The 22619-nt window shown below is 48.4% G+C and overlaps 1 protein-coding gene across 3 annotated transcripts in view; it reads left to right on the top strand.

Annotated features, from left to right (window-relative positions):
- Window positions 1-22619, top strand: part of plxnd1 (plexin D1) — a 190021-nt gene that overhangs the window by 114626 nt on the left and 52776 nt on the right. For all 3 annotated transcript variants that reach the window (XM_072582788.1, XM_072582787.1, XM_072582786.1), the window contains 8 exons: window positions 7889-7975; window positions 9211-9301; window positions 11142-11305; window positions 13381-13532; window positions 13939-14038; window positions 18014-18153; window positions 20982-21152; window positions 21795-21885. In XM_072582788.1, coding sequence (XP_072438889.1) covers window positions 7889-7975; window positions 9211-9301; window positions 11142-11305; window positions 13381-13532; window positions 13939-14038; window positions 18014-18153; window positions 20982-21152; window positions 21795-21885 — 996 coding nt within the window. The remainder of the gene's footprint in view (window positions 1-7888; window positions 7976-9210; window positions 9302-11141; window positions 11306-13380; window positions 13533-13938; window positions 14039-18013; window positions 18154-20981; window positions 21153-21794; window positions 21886-22619) is intronic.

Raw genomic sequence — 22619 nt, 5'->3', positions numbered from 1 at the left:
CAGGGGCATGGGAACCTAGACTGTAGCTTTAGGGTGCAGGGAGGTTAGGAATATGGCATCAATCTCAAAGGAGGGTGCCTGTAAACAGGAAAGTGGCTTGAAGTGTGTATACTTCAATGCAAGAAGTATACAAAATAAGGTAGGTGAACTTGCAGCGTGGGTTGGTACCTGGGATTTCGATGTTGTGGCTATTACAGAGACATGGGTAGAACAGGGACAGGAATGGCTGTTGCAGGTTCCAGGGTTTAAATGTCTTAGTAGGGTCACAGGTGGGGGTAAAAGAGGGGGAGGTGTGGCATTGCTTGTTAAAGTTAGTATTACAGCGGTGGAAAAGGTGATGGAGGAAGACTTGCCATCTGAGGTAGTTTGGGCTGAGGTTAGGAATAGGAAAGGTGAGGTCACCCTGTTAGGAGTTTTCTACAGGCCTCCTAATAGTCCGAGAGACGTTGAGGAAAGTATTGCAAGGATGATTCAGGAGAAGAGTGAAAGTAATAGGGTGGTTGTTATGGGGGATTTTAACTTCCCAGATATTGACTGGGAAAGCTATAGCTCGAGTTCGTTAGATGGGTTGGTGTTTGTCCAATGTGTGCAGGAGGGTTTCCTGACACAATATGTAGACAGGCCAACAAGAGGTGAGGCCATACTGGATTTGGTTCTGGGTAACGAACCAGGCCAGATGTTAGAATTGGAGGTAGGTGAGCACTTTGGGGACAGTAACCACAATTCGGTGACTTTTACTCTAGTGATGGAGAGGGATAAGTGTGCACTGCAGGGCAACAGTTATAGCTGGGGGCAGGGAAATTATGATGCGGTGAGGCATGACTTAGGATGCGTGGCTTGGAAAAGTAGGCTTCAAGGGAAGGGCACAATTGATATGTGGAGATTGTTCAAGGAGCAACTATTGGGTGTCCTTGATAAGTATGTACCAGTCAGGCAGGGAGTAAAGGGTCGTGTGAGGGAGCCGTGGTTTAATAAAGAATTGGAATCCCTTGTGAAAGGGAAGAGGGCGGCCTATGTAAAGATGAGGCGTGAAGGTTCAATTGGGGCGATTGAGAGTTATAAGGTAGCCAGGAAGGATCTGAAGAGAGAGCTAAGAGCAGCAAGGAGGGGACACGAAACGTCCTTAGTTGGTAGGATTAGGGAAAACCCAAAGGCTTTCTATAGGTATGTTAGGAATAAAAGAATGACTAGGGTAGGAATAGGTCCAGTCAAGGATAGTAGTGGGAAGCTGCGTGTGGAGGCTGAAGAGATTGGGGAGACACTGAATGAATACTTTTCATCAGTATTCACTCAGGAACAGGACGTTGTTGCCGATGTGAATACTGAGTCACAATTAATTAGAATGGATGGCTTTGAGGTACGTAGGGAAGAGCTGTTGGAAATTCTGGAAAGGGTAAAAATAGATAAGTCCCCTGGGCCTGATGGCATTTATCCTAGGATTCTCTGGGAAGCAAGGAAGGAGATTGCAGAGACATTGGCCTTGATTTTTATGTCCTCGTTGTCTACAGGAATAGTGCCAGAAGACTGGAGGATAGCAAATGTGGTTCCCTTGTTCAAGTAGGGGAGTAGGGATAACCCTCGTAACTATAGGCCGGTGAGTCTCACTTCTGTTGTGGGCAAAGTCTTAGAGAGAATTGTAAGGGATAGGATTTATGAACATCTGGATAGGAATAATGTGATCAAGGATAGTCAGCATGGTTTTGTGAAGGGCAGGTCGTGCCTCACAAACCTTATTGAATTCTTTGAGAAGGTGACTAAGGAGGTGGACGAGGGTAAAGCGGTAGATGTGGTGTATATGGATTTTAGTAAGGCATTTGATAAGGTTCCCCATGGTAGGCTACTGCAAAAAATACGGAGGTATGGCATTGAGGGTGAGTTGGAGGTTTGGATTAGGAATTGGCTGGCCGGAAGAAGACAGAGGATAGTAGTTGATGGTAAAGGTTCATCTTGGAGTGCAGTTACTAGCGGTGTTCCACAAGGATCTGTTTTGGGACCATTGGTGTTTGTCATTTTTATAAATGACCTGGAGGAGGGGCTAGAAGGTTAGGTGAGCAAGTTTGCGGATGATACGAAAGTCGGTGGAGTTGTTGACAGTGAGGAAGGATGTGTCAGGTTACAGCGGGATATAGATAAGCTGCAGAGCTGGGCAGAAAGGTGGCAAATGGAGTTCAATGTAGGTAATGTGAGGTGATTCACTTTGGTATGAGTAACAAAAAGATGGGGTACTGGGCTAATGGTCAGATACTTGGTAGTGTGGATGAGCAGAGGGATCTTGGTGTCCATGTACACAGATCTCTGAAAGTTGCCACCCAGGTAAATAGTGCTGTGAAGAAGGCATATGGCGTACTGGCTTTTATTGGTAGAGGAATTGAGTTCCGAGTCCTGAGGTCATGTTGCAGTTGTATAAGACTCTGGTGAGGCCACATCTGGAGTATTGTGTGCAGTTTTGGTCACCATACTATAGGAAGGATGTGGAGGCACTGGAACGGGTGCAGAGGAAGTTTACCAGGATGTTGCCTGGTATGGTAGGAAGATCCTATGAGGAAAGGCTGAGGCACTTGGGGCTGTTTTCATTGGAGAAAAGAAGGTTTAGGGGTGACTTGATAGAGGTGTACAGGATAAATAGGGGTTTAGATAGGGTTGACCATGAGAACCTTTTTCCACGTATGGAGGCAGCTATTACGAGGGGGCATAGCTTTAAATTAAGGGGTGGTAGGTATAGGACAGATGTTAGGGATAGATTCTTTACTCAGCGAGTCGTGAGTTCATGGAATGCCCTGCCAGTAGCAGTGGTGGACTCTCCCTCTTTATGGGCATTTAAACAGGCATTGGATAGGCATATGGAGGATAGTGGGCTAGTGTAGGTTAGGTGGGCTTGGATCGGCACAACATCGAGGGCCAAAGGGCCTGTACTGCGCTGTATTCTTCTATGTTCTGTTTCTATGTTCTATGTTCTATTCCAGACCCTAACCTCTCGAGTGTACCTGTCTCCTCCACACACTCAGACAGTATGTTCCAGATACGAGCCACTCAAGTGAACCTGCCTCCCCCCCACACTCTCAGACAGTACATTCCAGACCCTAACCCCTCGGGTGAACCTGCCTCCCCCACACTCTCAGACAGTATATCCCAGACACTGCACCCTGTTTTGCACTCTCTCTCTCTCTCTCTCTCTGTGTTGCCTTCACATTATTGATAATGTGTGGGATCCAGACACAATCCTCTGGTGATGAATATATTTTTAACAGAACCACCTTACTCTTGTCCCCTTTCTCCCTAGCTGCCGCATGTTGTATTAACCGCCCTCTGAACCTGTACTGTCCCATTGACTGAGTTGTGCCCATTCCGCTCATTCCTCTGCTCCTGCGCCCATCTTTCTGACCACACCCTTTAGTTTCGATTATCTCTCGGTATTGATCCCATTGAAATGAATCATGTACGATTTCTCGGCATTCAATCTCATCTGCTGTTGTGTTTGGCCATTCCCCCAACCTGTCTTTGAGAAATTCGACACTGTATTCCTCACAGTTTGCAGGAGAAGATAGTGGAATGGCACTAAGAGATATTGTCACTAAGAGATATTGTCACTCAGAGAGCCGTCTCTGACATGATGGGCCAAATGGCCTCCTCCTGCAAATATGTGATTCTCTCATCGAATCTGCCCTGAACTATTGTTTCTGGAAGTGTCAGTCATGCTCCCCACAATGAAGATTAAATTAACTAATACATTGCTATTGGCTTTATGAAGCGTTTAGGAGAAGAGTTTAATTAGGAGAAGGAGGAGGGGGAGGAAAGGGAAGAGGGAAAAGGGAGAGGAGGAGAGAGGAAAGGGAGGGGGTAGAGAGGGAGAGGAGGCGGTCGAGAGGAGGGAGAGAGGAAGGAAGGGAAGAGGGGAGAATGGAGCTGGGGAGAGGAGAGGGGAGAAGGGGAGAGGGAACAGAAGAGAAGGGAGAGGGAAGAAGGGAGAGGGGAAGGGGATGGTGTGAAAGGAGAGGGAGGGGGGAGAGGAAGGGGGGTGGTGAGGCAAGGAGGGAGATGGGGAGAAGGGGAGGGGGGAGATTCTGAATTAGAGTGGTGCTGGAAAAGCACAGCAGTTCAGACAGCAGCCAAGGAGCAGGAAAATCGACATTTCGGGCAAAAGCCCTTCATCAGGAATACAGCCTTCCACATCCATCAAAGTTTTACTTGCACATCCACCAATATAATTTATTGTATCCGTTGCTCCCGATGTGGTCTCCTCTACATTGGGGAGACTGGGCGCCTCCTAGCAGAGCGCTTTAGGGAACATCTCTGGGACACCCGCACCAATCAACTACACCCCAACATTTCAACTCCCCCTCCCACTCTGCCGAGGACACAGAGGTCCTGGACCTCCTTCACCGCCACTCCCTCACCACCCGATGCCTGGAGGAAGAACGCCTCATCTTCCGCCTCGGAACACTTCAACCCCAGGACATCAATGTGGACTTCAACAGTTTCCTCATTTCCCCTTCCCCCACCTCACCCTAGTTCTAAAACTTCCAGCTCAGCACTGTCCCCATGACCTGTCCTACCTGCCTATCTTCCCTTCCACTGATCCACTCCACCCTCCTCTCTGAGCTCTCACCTTCATCCCCACCCCCATTCACCCATTGTACTCTTTGCTACCTACCCCCACCCTCCTCCCTGACCTATCACCTTCATCCCCTCCCCCACTCACCTATTGTACTCTGTTACTTTCTCCTCACCCCCACCCTCCTCTCACTTATCTCTCCACCCTTCAGGCATTCTGCCTGTATTCCTGATGAAGGGCTTTTGCCCGAAACATCGATTTTCCTGCTCCTTGGATGCTGCCTGAACTGCTGTGCTTTTCCAGCACCACTCTAATCCAGAATCTGGTTTCCAGTATCTGCAGTCATTGTTTTTACCAGTAATTCAGATGTAAAGTCCATGTTTCAAAATCGTTCTTTATATGCTAAAATAAGGACGGCTGTTTCAGACGAATAAAGCAACAGCCTGGTATAGTCATGTCCAGTGAGTTACACCTAATATACTACACCCCAGACAACACCTCAGCATCCCAGATCCCACAAAGTATCATGGTATCAAGTTAAAGAAGACACTCGTTAATTACCAGGTAACCCACCCTTATGTGGAGGTAGCAAAATGTACTGTGGGAGCTCGAATGCCCATGAAGTGGCTCAGCAGCAAAAGTATGGGCAAGTTGGTCAAATCTTCAAGGACAAAGCTGGTAGACGGTGTCTACAGCATATAGTGAGGAAATCAATAAGACGGTCAAACATACATTACCTCATCCAAACTGCCTGCTGCAGACTCGTCTGCTCAAGACTGTATTAATAGGAATGATCAATGGGCAGCCCTTGTGGAGGGAAAATCCCACCTTCAACATGAGAATACCCATCATGGTATGTGGCACTATCGGACGTGCAAAATAGGATGGACTTCAAGTAGATTTAGCGACTCAAGGCTGGACACCCGAGGTGCTGTGAGTCATCAGCAGCAGAACTAAACTCCAACACAATCTGCAACCTCAATGCTCAGCAGCCTCCCAATTCTAACATTACCATCAAGCCAAGGGATCGATCCTCGTTCAAAGGAGAATGCAGGAGAGCTTGCCAGGAGCTGCACCAGGCGTACCTTAAAAACAAGGAGTCAACTTAATGAGGTGAAAAGTAGGACTACCACTGCAATCCCGCAATATCTAGTCATGAAAAAGCAAATAAACTAACTGAAGGCAGAGGGCCCACTAATGTCCCCATTTCTAATTAATGGATACTCATCAGTACAGAAGATAAGACAGAGGGATTGGTAAGAATCATAAACCAAAAATGCAAAGTTGAATATTCCATCTTTCTTTTCCTGCATTTTATAGCCGGTTTCTCTGGTGCTTATGGCTGACATGCTGCTGAGTCATTGAACACTTCAGGAATTTGAGATAACCAGAAGTTAAACCCATTTTAAATGCTTCAGTACACTTTACTAAAAGTCATAAATCACAGAGGTGGGCACTATCTATTTGCTGTTAAGTAGCTCTACAGATTGGGTAGCTCCAAATGCTGTATGTTTCTGGAGTACAGTTCTGATGGCTTGGAGCACCTCAGGGATACCCAGACTAGAGTTGCTCCTCCAGAACCCAGTTTTCAGCCCCGTGTTCCTGATGAAGGGCTTTTGCCCAAAACATTGATTTTCCTGCTCTTCGGATGCTGCCTGAACTGCTGTGCTTTTCCAGCACCACTCTAATCCAGAATTTGGTTTCCAGCATCTGCAGTCATTGTTTTTACCGAGGGGATGGGGGAGAGCAAAGAGGTGAGGTGTAGAAGGTGTTAAGGGGAGGAAGAGGAGAGGGATTGGGGAAAAGGGGGAGGGGAGGGGGAGGAGTAGGAGGGAGCTAACAGTCCATTGACGATGGTTTGGGAGGGGAGATAGTGTGTATGGGTGAGCAGAGGTGAGTGCACAGTGGGTGGAGAGATGGGTGAGATGGGGGAGAGGAAGTAGGTGCAGTGGGGGAGGGAATGTGGGTGGGGTGGGGGAGGGGAAGTGGGTGCGGTGGGGGTAGGGATGTGGGTGTGGTGGGGGATGGAATGTGGTTGGAGTGGGGGAGGAGAGGTGGGTGCGGTGGGGAAGGGAATGTGGGTGGGGGGGAGGCAATGTGGGTGGGGTTGGGGGAGGGGAGGTGGGGTGGGGGAGGGGAGGTGGGTGCGGCAGGGGAGGGAATGTGGATGGGGTGGGGGAGGGGAGGTGGTTGGAGTGGGGGAGGGAATGTGGGTGGGGTGGGGGAGGGGAGGTGGGTGGGGGAGAGAATGCGGGTGGGGTGGGGGAGGGGAGGTGGTTGTGGTGGGGGAGGGAATGCGGGTGAGGTGGGGGAGGGAATGCGGGTGAGGTGGGGGAGGGAATGCGGGTGGGGTGGGGGAGGGAATGCGGGTGAGGTGGGGGAGGGGATGCGGGTGGGGTGGGGGAGAGAATGCGGGTGGGGTGGGGGAGGGAATGCGGGTGGGGTGGGGGAGGGAATGCGGGTGGGGTGGGGGAGGGGATGCGGGTGGGGTGGGGGAGGGGATGCGGGTGGGGTGGGGGAGGGAATGCGGGTGAGGTGGGGGAGGGGATGCGGGTGAGGTGGGGGAGGGGATGCGGGTGGGGTGGGGGAGGGAATGCGGGTGAGGTGGGGGAGAGAATGCGGGTGGGGTGGGGGAGGGGAGGTGGGTGGGGTGGGGGAGGGAATGCGGGTGAGGTGGGGGAGGGGATGCGGGTGAGGTGGGGGAGGGGATGCGGGTGGGGTGGGGGAGGGGATGCGGGTGGGGTGGGGGAGGGGATGCGGGTGGGGTGGGGGAGGGGATGCGGGTGAGGTGGGGGAGGGGATGCGGGTGGGGTGGGGGAGGGGATGCGGGTGGGGTGGGGGAGGGGATGCGGGTGAGGTGGGGGAGGGGATGCGGGTGGGGTGGGGGAGGGGATGCGGGTGAGGTGGGGGAGGGGATGCGGGTGAGGTGGGGGAGGCGGGTGGGGTGGGGGAGGGGATGCGGGTGAGGTGGGGGAGGGGATGCGGGTGAGGTGGGGGAGGGGATGCGGGTGGGGTGGGGGAGGGGATGCGGGTGGGGTGGGGGAGGGGAGGTGGGTGCAGTGAGGGTGAAGGCCTGGGTGCAGTGGTGGGGGGAGATGGATGGGATGGTGGGAGGGGATACTCGTGCCTGGCTGGGGCTAATGATTGACCTACAGTTGGTACTCTGTGTCCTTGCACTGACTAATGCTCCATAGTCCACCCTCAATGTCAGAAGGCAGTTGTTCAGACTGGCTGATGTGCTTCCTGTGACAGAGTGTGGTCAGATTCTCATTGCTTTCTCGATGTTGCCCCCCCCTCCCCCTCCCCCCTCCCCCTCCCCCTCCCCCACTCCACTAGGATGCCTACCTACATTGTGAGATTGGTCACCAGCAATACCGAGCACGTTGGCTCAACAGCTCCCAGGTGCTCTGTGAGGATGTCAAGGTAAGTGTGGCAGTGAAATTCTCTGCCAACCTTGTTCGGGATGAGTATGTACACATACAATCTCATGATCTCTCTCACACACTCACACTCACACTCACACACATATTTACTCTCACTCTCACACTCTGTCTCTGTCACACACAAACTCTCCCACACTCATTCACACATGCTCACAATTTCTCACACTTACAATCTCTCAAACTCTAACACCACCATACACTTGACTCTCACAGTTAAACACACTTTCACCCTCATACACATGCTCACTCAGACTCCCCCACACTCTCTGTGGCTCACTCTCTCTCTCTCTCACTGACTCTCACACTGTCACTCTCTCAGACACTCACTCTCCAGATCGCTCTCTGAAACACTGTCTTGGGCACGCTCTCACTCTCACACTCTCACACTCATACTCTCTCTCTCCCTCTCTCTTTCTCTCTCTCTCTCTCTCTCTCTGACAGACTGTTACACAGTATCGCTCAAGTATGTTCTTACTCTGTCACTCTCACATATTCTGTCAAACGCGCGTGTTTGGATTGTTTATCTTATTGAGCTGTTTGAAATGGAATTGTAAACTAACCACAGTCTTTGCAAACCAGCTACTTTCCTTAAAACAAACTGACTAACCAAACTTTACCAACACTTTAGAATTCCCCTAACTAACCCTTACCAGCACCCTGTAACCTCCCTAACACTTACTAAGCCCTATAACCTCACTAACTAACTCTAAGTCTGAAGTCATACAACAACAGGTTGATTGGTAATCACAGGCTTTTGGAGCGATGCTCCTTTGTCAGGCAAAGTCAGAAACCCAACACTGGCACCTCCACCTCATAATTCTAATTTTCTATAACCTTGCTCACTGTCCCTTACTGAGCCTCTATAAGCTCCCTAACTGACCCTTATTAAGTCTCTATAACATGGCTAACTATCCCTTACTAAGGCTCTATAATCTTCCCTAACAACCTTTACTAAGCCTCTGTACCCTCCCTAACTATAACCTCACTACACACGACTGCTGTTTAAGATGGCAGGTCTATCCAGTGCACAGTGTCTGGTAGTTACCCTGTTTACTGGTTCCAGTGCTCACGGTGTTTTCAGAGCGGTGTTAAGGTATTTGCGCGGTGCCCACTCCCCCTCTCTAACAGCCATGCTCTCCACCTCGTCCCTCACCCTTACCTGAGTGACCCCCTGTAGCTCACACCCATCCCACCTTTTCTCCTTTCCTCTTTCAGCTGTTCACATCGAACAGGAGCCATTTGTTTCCAGTGCAGCTGAGGCTGAGCGGGGACCACAGATTTATTGACAATCCGAGCACTACCTCAGGTTTCATTGACCAGTGCCTTCATGATAATTAGTCGGGGGGGGGGGGGTGAGAGGTAACTGCGCGGTGATGGGGGAATGGTGGGGGATGGTGACTGCCATGCTAGGCAGGACACCCTTGACATTTTGATGCGAGCTGGGTTTGAGCAGTATGTGGTGAGCACTAACCGCCCTCCCCTGCGTTACCCATCCTGAGACCACCCCTCGAGAATCAGAGATATTTGAAGTTGAGCAGGGTTTGAACTGCAGTCAGTGCCAGTTTGTGGGGGGAGGGTGTGTGTGAACCAATTGAGAAGGATCCTTTGGAACTGTCTATCCTCCAGCATTGATCGACTCGGATTGAGATGGTGGGGGATGGTGTGACTGTGCCTGGGGAGAAAAACTGGGCAAAGGTCAAATCCTTGGAGGGTGCCCCCTTGGTGCTCCTTTCCAACCTTACCCCCATCGGAGCCTACTTCTGCCCAGCACCTCAGCACAAAGTGCCCTCCACACACCTCTCGAATTACCTGGATCCTTGGGGTTTCCTGCTTGGCTCTGCCCTCCGACCCAGCAGCTTCCATAGCGAAACGCTGGTGCTTCAGGAGGTCCAGCGGGTGGTTTAGACAGGGTGTCGATCAGACTGGGCGTTGCCAACCCTGTGCTGCTGTGATGGGTACACATTGTGTGGGTAGGCCTGACCTACCCACAGCCAACCAGAACCTGGATCACGGACCGCTCAGGTCTCTGGCTGGAAGGCACTAGGCCGAGGCTCAAGCTTGTGAGAATGATATACCAGGCTGAGGGCCCAAGACTGGCCTCTGAGCCTGTGAGATCGAACAAACCAGCAGCTCCTTCCCTTGGTCTCAGAAGAGAGCGGTCAGCATCTAGTCACTGGTACCTCAGCTTCTCATGTTCCAGACTGAAGCAGCAGCAGGTGAGATACCCTTTAGGGCAGAGGAGGAGAGGGGAACAGCCATCAAAAGTCAAACCCACCCAAACAGTACAGCACAGAGTCCCTGTAACCTCCTGCCCTTAATGAATGAATGCAGCTCAAACTATCATAGATACACAAAGCGAGAGTCAAGGTGGAATTGGCAAAGAATCAAATGCAGAAAGGACTACAGTTTTGAAATGCTGTCTAACCCCATGCTGTCCCTGTCCTCGGAGTCTTTAATGGGAACAGTGTCGAAGGAGACTTGCTTTGTATTGAACCATATGCTGTCCCTGTCCTGGGAGTACTGGATGGGGACATGGTAGAGGCAGCTTGACTCTATATCTAACCTCGTGCTGTCCCTGTCCTGCAGAGTGTTCAATGGGGACAATGTAAAGAGAGCTTTACTCTGGAATCTAACCCCATGCTGTCCCTGTCCTGAGTGTGTTTAATGTGGACAGTGTAGAGTGAGCTTTATTTTGTTCAAACCCTGTGCTGTCCTTGGAGTATTTGATGGGGGACAGTGTGGAGGGGGTGGGGTTTTTACTCTGTATCTAACCCCATGCTGTCCACCGTTAAACGTGGATAGTGCAGAGGGAACTTTACTCTGTATCTAACCCCATATAACCTTGTCCTGGGAGTCGTAGATGGGGACATCATCAATGGAGCTTTACTTTGCATATAACCCCATGCTGTCCCTGTCCTTGGGAGTGTTAGAGGGGGATGGTGTAGAGGAAGCTTTATTCTGTATCTAGCCCTGTGCTGTTCCTGTCATGGGAAGTCTTAGATAGGGACAGTGCTGTGCTTATGATCAACTTCAGTAACGGGAAGAATATTTCCCATAAAACGATGCTCCTTGATGCTCAGGCTGTTTCATGGATGCGTTCCCTCAGTTTCTTCACTAACTGCTGCATTCTGCGTGTCTCTCTACAGTGGAGGTTTATAACTGTGAGGTTGGGAGATCTGACTGCTCTGCTTGCTGGGGTCGGGTTGACTGGGGTCACAAGTGTGCCTGGTGTATGAGCACGAAGAGCTGTAAACTGCGTTCTGAGTGTGGAATGATTGAAGCGACCTGCCCTGCTCCTAAGATTCAGCAGGTGAGTAATTCCAGACATGTCACACTCTGCCCAGACCTCGCTCGGGATTCCTTTGTCAATAATATCTCCCTCTCCATCCCTGAATCTCCTCTGCTCCCCACCGAAGCATCACCGTTAATCAGAAACTCAACCTGTATACAGTGGCCATAAGAGCAGGTCAGAAGGATATAGAGAGTAACTCAGCTCCTGACCTCCCCAAAGCCTGTCCAAGGCACAAGTCAGGAGTGTGATGGAATAATCCCCACTGGTCTGGATGGGTGCAACTCCAATAATACTCAAGAAGCTCAACACCATTCAGGACAAAGCAGCCCGCTTGATTGGCACCACATCTACAAACACCCACTTCCTTCACCCCCAGGCACTCAGGAGCAGAAGTGTGTAACATCTACAAGGTGCACTGCAGAAATTCACCAAAGAGACTTACACAGCACTATGACCACTTCCATCTCGAAGGACAAGGGGCAGCAGATAGATGGGAACACCATCACCTGCAAGTTCCCCTCTAAGCCACTCACCATCCTGACTTGGAAATATATTGCTGTTCCTTCAGTATTGCTGGGTCAAATGCTGGAATTCTCTCCCTAAGGACATTGTGGGTCCACCTACAGCAGGTGGACTATAGCGGTTCAAGAAGGCAGCTCACCACCACCTTCTCAAGGGCAACCCAGCCAGCGGTGCCCACATCCCGGGTGTGAATTTTTAACAGTGAGGTTTTGAGCCAACTCTGGTTAAATGGTAGCCTCTCAGTGAGGGGGAGGCTGACTGACTGCTGGATAGGAATAATGTGATCAAGGATAGTCAGCATGGTTTTGTGAAGGGCAGATCGTGCCTCACAAACCTTATTGAATTCTTTGAGAAGGTGACTAAGGAGGTGGACGAGGGTAAAGCGGTAGATGTGGTGTATATGGATTTTAGTAAGGCGTTTGATAAGGTTCCCCATGGTAGGCTACTGCAAAAAATACGGAGGTATAGCATTGAGGGTGAGTTGGAGGTTTGGATTAGGAATTGGCTGGCTGGAAGGAGACAGAGGGTAGTATTTGATGGTAAAGGTTCATCTTGGAGTGCAGTTACTAGCGGTGTTCCGCAAGGATCTGTTTTGGGACCATTGCTGTTTGTCATTATTATAAATGACCTGGAGGAGGGGCTAGAAGGTTGGGTGAGCAAGTTTGCGGATGATACGAAAGTTGGTGGAGTTGTTGACAGTGAGGAAGGATGTGTCAGGTTACAGCGGGAAATAGATAAGCTGCAGAGCTGGGCAGAAAGGTGGCAAATGGAGTTCATGTAGGTAAGTGTGAGGTGATTCACTTTGGTATGAGTAACAAAAAGATGGGGTACTGAGCTAATGGTCGGATACTTGGTAGTGTGGGTGAGCAGAGGGATCTTGGTGTCCATGTACATAGATCTCTGAAAGTTGCCACCCAGGTAAATAGTGCAGTGAAGAAGGCATATGGCGTACTGGCTTTTATTGGTAGAGGAATTGAGTTCCGGAGTCCTGAGGTCATGTTGCAGTTGTATAAGACTCTGGTGCGGCCGCATCTGGAGTATTGTGTACAGTTTTGGTCGCCATACTATAGGAAGGATGTGGAGGCACTGGAACGGGTGCAGAGGAGGTTTACCAGGATGTTGCCTGGTATGGTAGGAAGATCGTATGAGGAAAGGCTGAGGCACTTGGGGCTTTTCTCATTGGAGAAAAGAAGGTTTAGGGGTGACTTGATAGAGGTGTACAGGATAAATAGGGGTTTAGATAGGGTTGACCATGAGAACCTTTTTCCACGTATGGAGTCAGCTATTACGAGGGGGCATAGCTTTAAATTAAGGGGTGGTAGGTATAGGACAGATGTTAGGGGTAGATTCTTTACTCAGCGAGTCGTGAGTTCATGGAATGCCCTGCCAGTAGCAGTGGTGGACTCTCCCTCTTTATGGGCATTTAAACGGGCATTGGATAGGCATATGGAGGATAGTGGGCTAGTGTAGGTTAGGTGGGCTTGGATCGGCGCAACATCGAGGGCCAAAGGGCCTGTACTGCGCTGTATTTTTCTATGTTCTATGTTTCTATGTTCTATGTTGTCTTTCAGATAGAGCCACTGACTGGTCCTGTAGATGGAGGAACCCTCCTCACGATACGAGGCCAGAACCTGGGCCGTAGGTTCAGCGACATTGAGAGTGGCGTATGCATTGGTGAAGTGGCATGTGTGCCTGTGCAGGACAGCTACATCGTCTCTGAGCAGTGAGTAATTCAACTGGTGGCTGTAGATTTCATAAATCCCCTCTCCCACCTCTGGATGGTTGGTGTGCATGTGTGAGTGCGTGCATCTCAGTGTGTGTGTGTGCATGTGTGAGTGCGTGCATCTCAGTGTGTGTGTGTGCATGTGTGAGTGCGTGCATCTAAGTGCGTGTGTGCATGTGAGTGTGTGCATCTAAGTGCGTGTGTGCATGTGAGTGTGTGTCTGCATGTGTGTGCATATGAGTGTGCATATATATGTGTCCATGATTGCATGTGTGTGTGTGAGTTAGAAAGGGAAAGAAATAGGAATTGAAGAGAGGGGGCTGTGAGGTGATATGGTTTGGATGGTGAGGGAGACTTGTGAGAAATGGTTTGCCTTTCTGCTGCCTGGTTGTGTTCCTTTCTGCAGGATTGTGTGCAGCACTAATGGAGCGAATCAAGTCTTTACAGACTCTGTGACAGTGAAGGTCCACAAGGAAGGTCACTCCAGCCAGAAATTCTCATTCCTGGTAAGTCTGACATTCCCCTTTCACCACAGCACTTTCACGTATAATTCCCTCAGATCTCAATATTCTCTGTCAGCTAGAGCAGCCAAGAGGCTACTGTCAGAAAGCACGAGAACTGAATGATTATCATTTGGTAGGACCGAATTTAGATTTTCTAGATAAAAGACATTTTGGTCTTGCACACATCAGGACAATTCATGCTAAGTACCAATCTAAAGGGGAAATAACATTCATACTGTATAAGAGGAGTGTTGTTTGTTTGTAACTTGCCATGGAGAATACATCAGTTAGTGATGACTGACAATCAACTGCCAAGCTCAAAGCTAGAGAACAGAGAAACCTTAATATTGGGATGGTGGATAGTGGCAGTTAGTTCATTCCCTTTACAGGGAAAAGAGCAAACTCCCAAGAAATAGTTAAAAATGATGGAAAAGGTGATATATTAACAACAAAAAATAAGGCATGGAAACATAACTTTGTGAATCTTCAAAATAAGTTATCATTTCATGTTTTGGTTTTGTTTGAATGTTATTATTTATATAATTATTTATTAAAAAGGGGGATAGCTGTCATTATCTCATAGGTTTTGCAACTAGGGAGTAGTTGGTGGTTATATGTAAATAAAGGAGTAATTAGGTGAGTGTGGGGAAGGAAGTCTTGTTGTGCAAGAGTAATGTTCCTGGCACTGAGCCAGGAGGGCTGGATTCAAGTTCTTCCTCCTCATAAAGTTTCTTAGCAGGTTGTAGACAGGGATCAAGCAAACCAACTTTTTGTTTTGTAGTTTGTCCGGTTGTAGATTGAAATTAAGCCCTGAGCAGATAATGTGCGATTGGACTCTGTCTAACTAACATGTAACATCTGGTGTTGGCCACGATGGCCTGGCTTGTATCTGGGCAGATTACTAAGCGAAAGTGAGGACTGCAGGTGCTGGAGATCAGAGTCGAGAGTGTGGGCAGTTACGTTAATCAGAAACGAGAGGCTAAAGGACTTTTGGGATCCTGGATGGAGTAAAACAAGGCCATAACCCAGATGGTGAATTGGAGGCATTCGGTGTCCATTAGCTCAATTGGCTGGGTGGCTGGTTTACAATGTCGAGTGATGCCAACAGCATGAGTTCAATTTCAATATCAGCTGAGGGCACCATAAAGGACTCTCCTTGTCAACTTCCCCTCTCACCTGAGGCATGGTGACCCTCAGGTTAAACCACCACTAGTCGTCTCCCACTCTCTAATGAGAGAGTAGACCTCAGGGCTGCTGAGACTATGGTGACTTTCCCAGTACAGACTGGAATCTAATCGAGAGGTTCATCAGATAATGAGTTCCAAACTCACTCGAAAAGTATCCTAATCTGTGTTTCTTTCCCATTTAAACTGCCAGTCTATTTATTAAACTGAGGAAAAACAATGATTTTATTGACATTGAGAAGTCCTTATGCATTGCGTTATTCAGTTTAAAATTAAACTGCTCTCTAGATAATCAGGATTAACCCTATTAGTTCATTGGTGTGTTATAGTTTGTCTCTAAGTTGGACCTACACACCACTGTGAAACTCATGACTGTCTGGAATGTAACGGACCTACTTTAATGTTATCGTTGTTTTATCTAGACACATTTCACCCTATCTGAACTTAAATGCTGGTGACTCACTTCTAATCATTCATGTCTTCTTCCTCACTTTGTGAGATAATTGTCTCCACCGAGCACTGTTCAGAAACTGGCCCCATTCAACATCCCTACGTGGCTGTCCCATCTCACCCTCTGCAATGGCTGACAGTCCGTGATTTTCTTGAGCTCCCTTTTTCCAGATCGAGCTCAACCGGAATGGGAGAGTCTTGTTTTTGTCATTCTTCTCCTCTTCAATTGCCAGCTGCCCTTGACACGCCCAATTCAAGTAAATTCGCCGCACCACGCAAGCCCACCGTCTCTCGTTAGAGAGAAAGGACATGTTGTGGTTTAACCTGAGGGTCATACTGCCTCAGGTAAGGGATGAGATTGAGAAAGTGGGATATTCCTGGTTCCTTCAGCTGATGAGGGAACCAAACCGAAACTGCTGCATCATTAAAAAGCAGCCATCCTGCCAACTCAGCTAACTGACTTCCTCTTCTGGTCTGTAACTCACTCCTAGTATCTGATATTCTGTATGAATATTTCCCTCCCCCCTTCCGAAGAACCACTTGATTAGATTCCAGTCTGCAACTCATTCTCGGGTACCAGTGATTCCTAATGTAAACTCCTCATTTAGATTCCAATCTGCAACTCACTCCTGAGTGTGTTATTCTATACATAAACACCTTGAACTTATTGATTAAATTCCAGTCTTCAACTCACTCCTGAGTATCTGTTATCCTATAAATGAACCACCCCAAACACCCCGACTAGATCCCAATCTGTAACTCGCACTTGGCCTCTGTTATTCTGCATAAGCATTCCTCCCTGACCCCTTGGTTAGCTTCCAGATTGTAATTCAATTCAGTCTTTTTCTCTGAAGCATTTGTTTGATTTAGTACAGTTGTTCATTCTGCAATATTCCCTGCTTAAGTTGTTAATCCTTGGCCCTATTTATTGTGAAGCCTGGGCGGTAGATGTTGTGAAATTTGGCTGCTTGGGAAGCCTGCCCTTGGGGATGTGGAAATTGCTAAATGTGGACTGTCCACTGTCTAGGAGGATTGTGGAAGCTTCCTGTTGGGCCTGATCTGCTGTTTGAGTCTGATTTCAACCAGGGAACATTCCAGATCCTGGACAAAGGGAGAGAGATCTCAGTGGAAATCCCAGAATAACCCGGGAAGCAAAACAGGAAACAGCTGCACACTGAGCTGTAGGGATATCTGACTTAACGCAGCTCATGGAAAAGGAATTGCTCTATTGTCTTCGGGTCATGCCCTAGAATATGGCTGGTCCTATAAACTGTCATTTCATCATCCAGAGTGTGTGTGTGAGATAAGGAGCAAGCTGCTAGGTAACATTGCACTCTGTCTGTCACAGTCAGAACCAACACCGGGCACAGCCAGTAATCCCCACTCCCAAATATCTTCATCAATGTGTGGATCCAGCCAAGAGGACTGGATGGGGCTTGAGGGATGGACACTGGGCTGGGGGGGGGATAAACACTGGGCAAAGGGATGGACACTGGGCTGAGGGAGGGATACTGGTCTGAGGGATACACATTGGTTTGGGAGATGGACACTGGCCTGAGAGATGGATATTGGGCTGGGAATGAACACTGGTTTGAGGGATAGACACTGGTCTGAGGGATGGGCACGGGGCTGGGGATTCAACAGTGGTCTGAAGGATGGACACTGCTCTGGGAATGGACACTGGTCTGAAGGATGGACACTGGTCTGAAGGATGGACACTGTGCTGGGGAATGGACACTAGTGAAGGATGGACACTATGCTGGAGAATGGACACTGGTCTGAAGGATGGACACTGTGCTGGAGAATGGACACTGGTCTGAAGGATGGACACTGGTCTGAAGGGTGGACACTGTGCTGGGGAATGGACACTAGTGAAGGATGGACACTATGCTGGAGAATGGACACTGGTCTGAAGGATGGACACTGTGCTGGAGAATGGACACTGGTCTGAAGGATGGACACTGGTCTGAAGGCAGGACACTGCTGAGGGATGGACACTGTGCTGGGGGATGAACACTGGACTGACAGTGGGGTGAGGTTAGATACTGGGCTGACAGTAAGATGGCCTACAGACACTAGGGCAGTGAGGGGGAATGGCTGCTGCATTTTGGGAAGGGGGTTTAACATTGAGCTGTTTGTCATTGCTATGCACTCAATGTGTTAGTAGAGACACAGATTTACCCTGAACAATGTCATCATTGCCTCTACTCCACTGTCTGACATGACACTGCCTTTCCACAATGATAGTCTGTCTATTGATTTGTTAGTGCGCTTAATGGGGTGTCAGGAGATTGCTGCAAATTGTACTCTAGCCTCTCTTTTTGTTGGTCTTGATCCTGAACAGCTTCCCGAGATTGGCACACTCTATCCAGATCAAGGACCCAAAGCTGGGGGCACCAGGATTACCATCAATGGCACCAACTTACACATCGGCTCTGCCCTGAGGGTCCTTGTCAATGGCTCGAAGGATTGTACAAGTTTAAAGTAAGTGATACACACTTGGGGAAAATAGCTGTTCCTGTCTCCTCTGTGCATTTCAGTGCTGGACATATCTGACTGAGTGGGACCCCAAGTGAAGAGGTGGTGAGGATCACTTTTAAAGTGGGCATCCATTTATATTTCAGTTTAAGCTTCCGAGAAACCTGAAGGTAAGTATCGACAAATTGGAATTATCTCCCTCAACAGCAAACAGCATTTATATAGCATCCAGGATTATAGAGTCATACAGAATGCTAACAGGCCCTGTGGCCTAACTCATCCATGCCAACCAGGTTTCCCCAAACTGAACTAGTCTCATTTGCCTGATTTTGGACCGTATCCCTCTGAACCTTTCCTATCCACGTACATGTCCAAATGTTTTTTTTAAATGTTGTATTTGCACCCACCTCTTGCACTTCCTCAGGCAGCTCATTTCATGTCTGCACCATACTCGATATGAAAAATTGCATCTCAGGGCCATTTCAAATCTTTCCCCTCTCAACTTAAAACCTATACCCTCAAATTTTGAACTCCCCTACACTAGGGAAAAGACCTTGGCTATTCACCTTATCCATGGCTGTCATGATTTTATAAACCTCTATCACATCACCTGTCAGCCTCCTACGCTCCACGGAAAAAAAGTCCCAGCATATCTAGCCTCTTCTCAGGCCGTCCAGTCTCGGTTACCTCCTTGTTAATCTGTTGAGCACCCTTTCCAATTTATTAACGTCCTTCCCAGGGCCAAAGTTATATGTAGTACTGCAAATGTGCCCTGACCAATGTCTTATAAAGCTGTAACATGTCCTGTCCTCAATGCTCTGACCGTTGAAGTCAAGCGTGCCAAATGGCTTAGAACCTTAGAGAGTTGTGGGGCTGGAAGACACTGCAGAAACAGGAAAGGGGCAATGCTGGAGGGAGGTGCAAACATTGATGACATAAAAGAAGGGAAATGGCGATGGGAGCTGTACACAAGTGGAGAGAAAGGGCCTTTTAAAAGAAAGTTAAAGACAAATGCCAGCAAAGCAAGCAAAATGAATCAAAATGTAGGACATACTTCATGATCTGAAATGACTGACTTCAACACTGAGTCCAGAAGATTGGCAAGTGTTGGATTGAACGTTGAGGTGCTGTTCCTTACTGGGCTTCACTGGAACCGTACATCAGAATGAGGATTGAGATGTCAGTGTGAGAGGAAGGTGGAGAACTCTGAATGGCGGTGCCAGCAAAGCAATTGTCTAGTCTGTGTTTGGTCTCTCTAATGTAGAGGAGATCGCGTTGTGAGGAGGTGAATAGATTAGATTGAAAGAAGTACTCGTAAATCATTGCTTCACCTGAAAGGGGCGTTTGGAACCTTGGACACAATTTCATCTCCTGCGATTGCATGTAAACGGGCAGTGGGAACAGATGATGAAGGAGTGAACTGGACTATTTGGTCTAATCGATCCTCACAGAATGCTCACAAGGAAGAAAAGGGGCAAATGTATTTGGTAGCAGCATCCCACTTGTTACGACACAGGGTAAACCCTCCTTTGCTTGATTTAAACCAGCAACACAGAAAAAAGTTATCCCATGCAGTAATCTATGAAAATTCATGAGTCCAAGAACTATTTAAAGTAAAAATTAACAACTTTATTTCTTAAAATATAACAGAGAATAATTAACTAACAACTATTTACAACTCCTTCCTCTAACCTATCTTTTACCTTCCCCTTCGACCATACTAGTCCAATAAAACCCCCTGATTAAGATTTACCAAAGATTCAAGTTTTCAAAACCAGCCAGCTGTCAAATCTTTTCTTTGGATCTTCCTCTGTCTTCTTTGCCTCTTCTTAGAGATTATGTTTCACAGGTCACAGATCGATAAAGGTACCTTTAAGAGAGCTATTCTCCGGGCAGTTTGCAGATGTCTTGGTTTGGCACATCTCCACCCAACTGTTCAATTTTCCCCGGTCTTATTACCACCAAAGCACCGGGTTGTGTCATTGGCTTTTAAGATTGTCAGTGTACTCAATTCAAACTTGACTGGAGTTTGGTATTTTTCGGGGTATACTTTAAACTGATTGGCCTAATTTGAATCTGTTTTGTCGTTTCCAAGCAACCTAGCTAGTCTAGTTTTCAACCGAGTGTTACATTGTTACCTTGTTCAGAACACTTGGTGCTGAGTCAGGTAGTTCTGCTAGCTTTTAACTCTCTTAAAGGTACAGTACACCCACATCTTCATAAAACACCAGAGGTGGGAGAAATGGAGGAGGATGATCCTTATAAAGAGGCTATTTGGAAACTGGGGTGGAGGAGAGTGGGGGGGATGAGGAGTATCCGTGGGAAATGAATGGACCCAGTGAACCCCACAGAGTGAAGCAGAATCTCCACCACTCCCTTCCATTTACCCAACATCAGGGCAATGCCCATTCAGCAGATACCCCTCCTATCAGCTCCTGTGTGACACACAATTCGAAGAAATCTGTACTAACTCACTTCTGAGTACCCTTAGCTATCAGCTCAATGCTTAAACAACCACTGGTCTCTCCCTTACCAAATCTACCTCTTCCTCACTATAAGCTACAGAGAAAGCAGCAACACTTTCTAACTGGTTCGCAATTCCAGTCCCACATTCCCTTCTGAGGAATTCAGTCCTCTTCCAAGATGGGATCCCCAAGGCTTCAGTCATACCCCTCCAGTGAGGTCCTCCCTGCCTGGACAAACCATCTTTTACTATGCCAATCTTTCCAATGGAGTTCCAGCCCCTTCCTGCGACTGAGTCTTTGAGCTCAAGCTTCAGTTGTGTCAGAGCAATGTCTGTGAGGCTCAGACCTATTCTCCATCTCTTTGTTCAGACGGACGGGGAGGTCGATTGTCTGCGTCATGCCACCGTTTCATGTCACCGAGTCTGCTGTTCCGATATGTGTCCAGTTTGAGAAGAAACATTGCCTCAGGAAGAACATGACTTTCTGGTATCGGGAAAACCCACTGATCGAAGGCATCAGTCCCAATACCAGCTACGCCAGGTAAGAGAGGGGTATGTGGAAGGGAGATGGTTAGATTTACGACTCAGATTCAGCATGCTTTTAAAAGGCATCCTTATATCATAGTGTTTGAAAGCATCAAACTCTCTGACACTATTGTACCAGTTCACTTGCAGCATGGCACACTGTTACTGCTACAATTGAAGTGTTAGTTCAGTTCTAGGCCAGAGACTGTAATACAGAAAGATGCCAGGAGCTGTTGTAAGAACCTATGAATCGTTCAGGACTTTGCTCACCTCCCAGCCCTCAGCCCTTCCCGTTCTTACATTATGGGAGCTAAATGTAAGGATTGTCTCATCAAGGGACAATGATCTTGGCTGAAGGTAAAGACCCCATTACTGCTGCATCTTGGATGGATCGGATCAGGGTAAACAGCGCTGCGTGATTATGAAGAAATGTGTCTCCCCGTTTGGGAGATAAACGGCAGAGTGATTGGCATATTGTCTCTGGAACTGCAGCCTGTCTTGCTGGGCTCACCACTGATGCGGTTTTCTGTTGTCCATCTCGCCAGCTTCCCCAGAAGTTTTGTCCACTTGTTCAGCAATTTAGGCGGGGGATGGGGGGGGGGGAGGTGTTGTATTTGTTACCCCTTGCTGTTGTAACATCCTCCTTTTTGTCCCTCAGTGGTGGAAGGCGTATCACAGTGACCGGACAGCGATTCCACGTAGCGCAGAGCATCCTCATGGTGATCGAAGACGGTGGGAAAGCCCAGTCAGTGAGTTTCTAACCCTGTCTGCAACTGATCAGTCTCGGCACAGCTCTGCATTGACAGAGCCCGGGTCCAGCTGGTTAAAGTTTGAGTTAAATATGATTATGTTGCCTATCCACACCATGTGCTCTCAACGGAAGGCTTTATTCTAATAACTCGCGTATTTGGGTGTGTTTCAAGGAACAGCTTTGTCCTTCAGTGCTTTATACTGGGACATGTGGCTGAATGAGAGGGTTTCATTTACATTCGATCGGGTATTTATTAATGGAGGGAGTGTGAGCGACAGGGAGAGGGAGGGGCCCCTTATGGTGTGGTGGTAGTGACCCTACCTCTGAGCCAGGAGGCATGGATTCAAGTCCCACCTGGCCCCACATAGGTGATGTAACATCCCTTAACAGGCTGAATAGAAAGTATCTAGACAGGGACGGGGGGGGGCAATCATGGAGACATAGGGGTCACTGATAGAGAAGAGGGAAAAACTGATGGAGAGAAAGGAGGGGATACTGACAGAGAGGAGGGGAAAACTGACTGTGAGAGATCGGGGGGAAATACTGACAGAGAGAGGGAGGAGATACTGACTGAGAGGGGTTGGGTACTGATGGAGAGATGGGAGAATACTGTTGGAGAAGGGTTGGATACTGACAGAGAGAGAGATACTGACAGAGAGGAGGGGAAAACTGACTGTGAGAGATTGGGGGGAAATACTGACAGAGAGAGGGAGGAGATACTGACTGAGAGGG

This window comes from Chiloscyllium punctatum, chromosome 12, assembly GCF_047496795.1.
Source record: "Chiloscyllium punctatum isolate Juve2018m chromosome 12, sChiPun1.3, whole genome shotgun sequence".
Classification (NCBI taxonomy): Eukaryota; Metazoa; Chordata; class Chondrichthyes; order Orectolobiformes; family Hemiscylliidae; genus Chiloscyllium; species Chiloscyllium punctatum.
The sequence above is the reverse complement of the archived record's forward strand: the minus strand, read 5'-3'. Positions and strand labels throughout refer to the sequence as shown.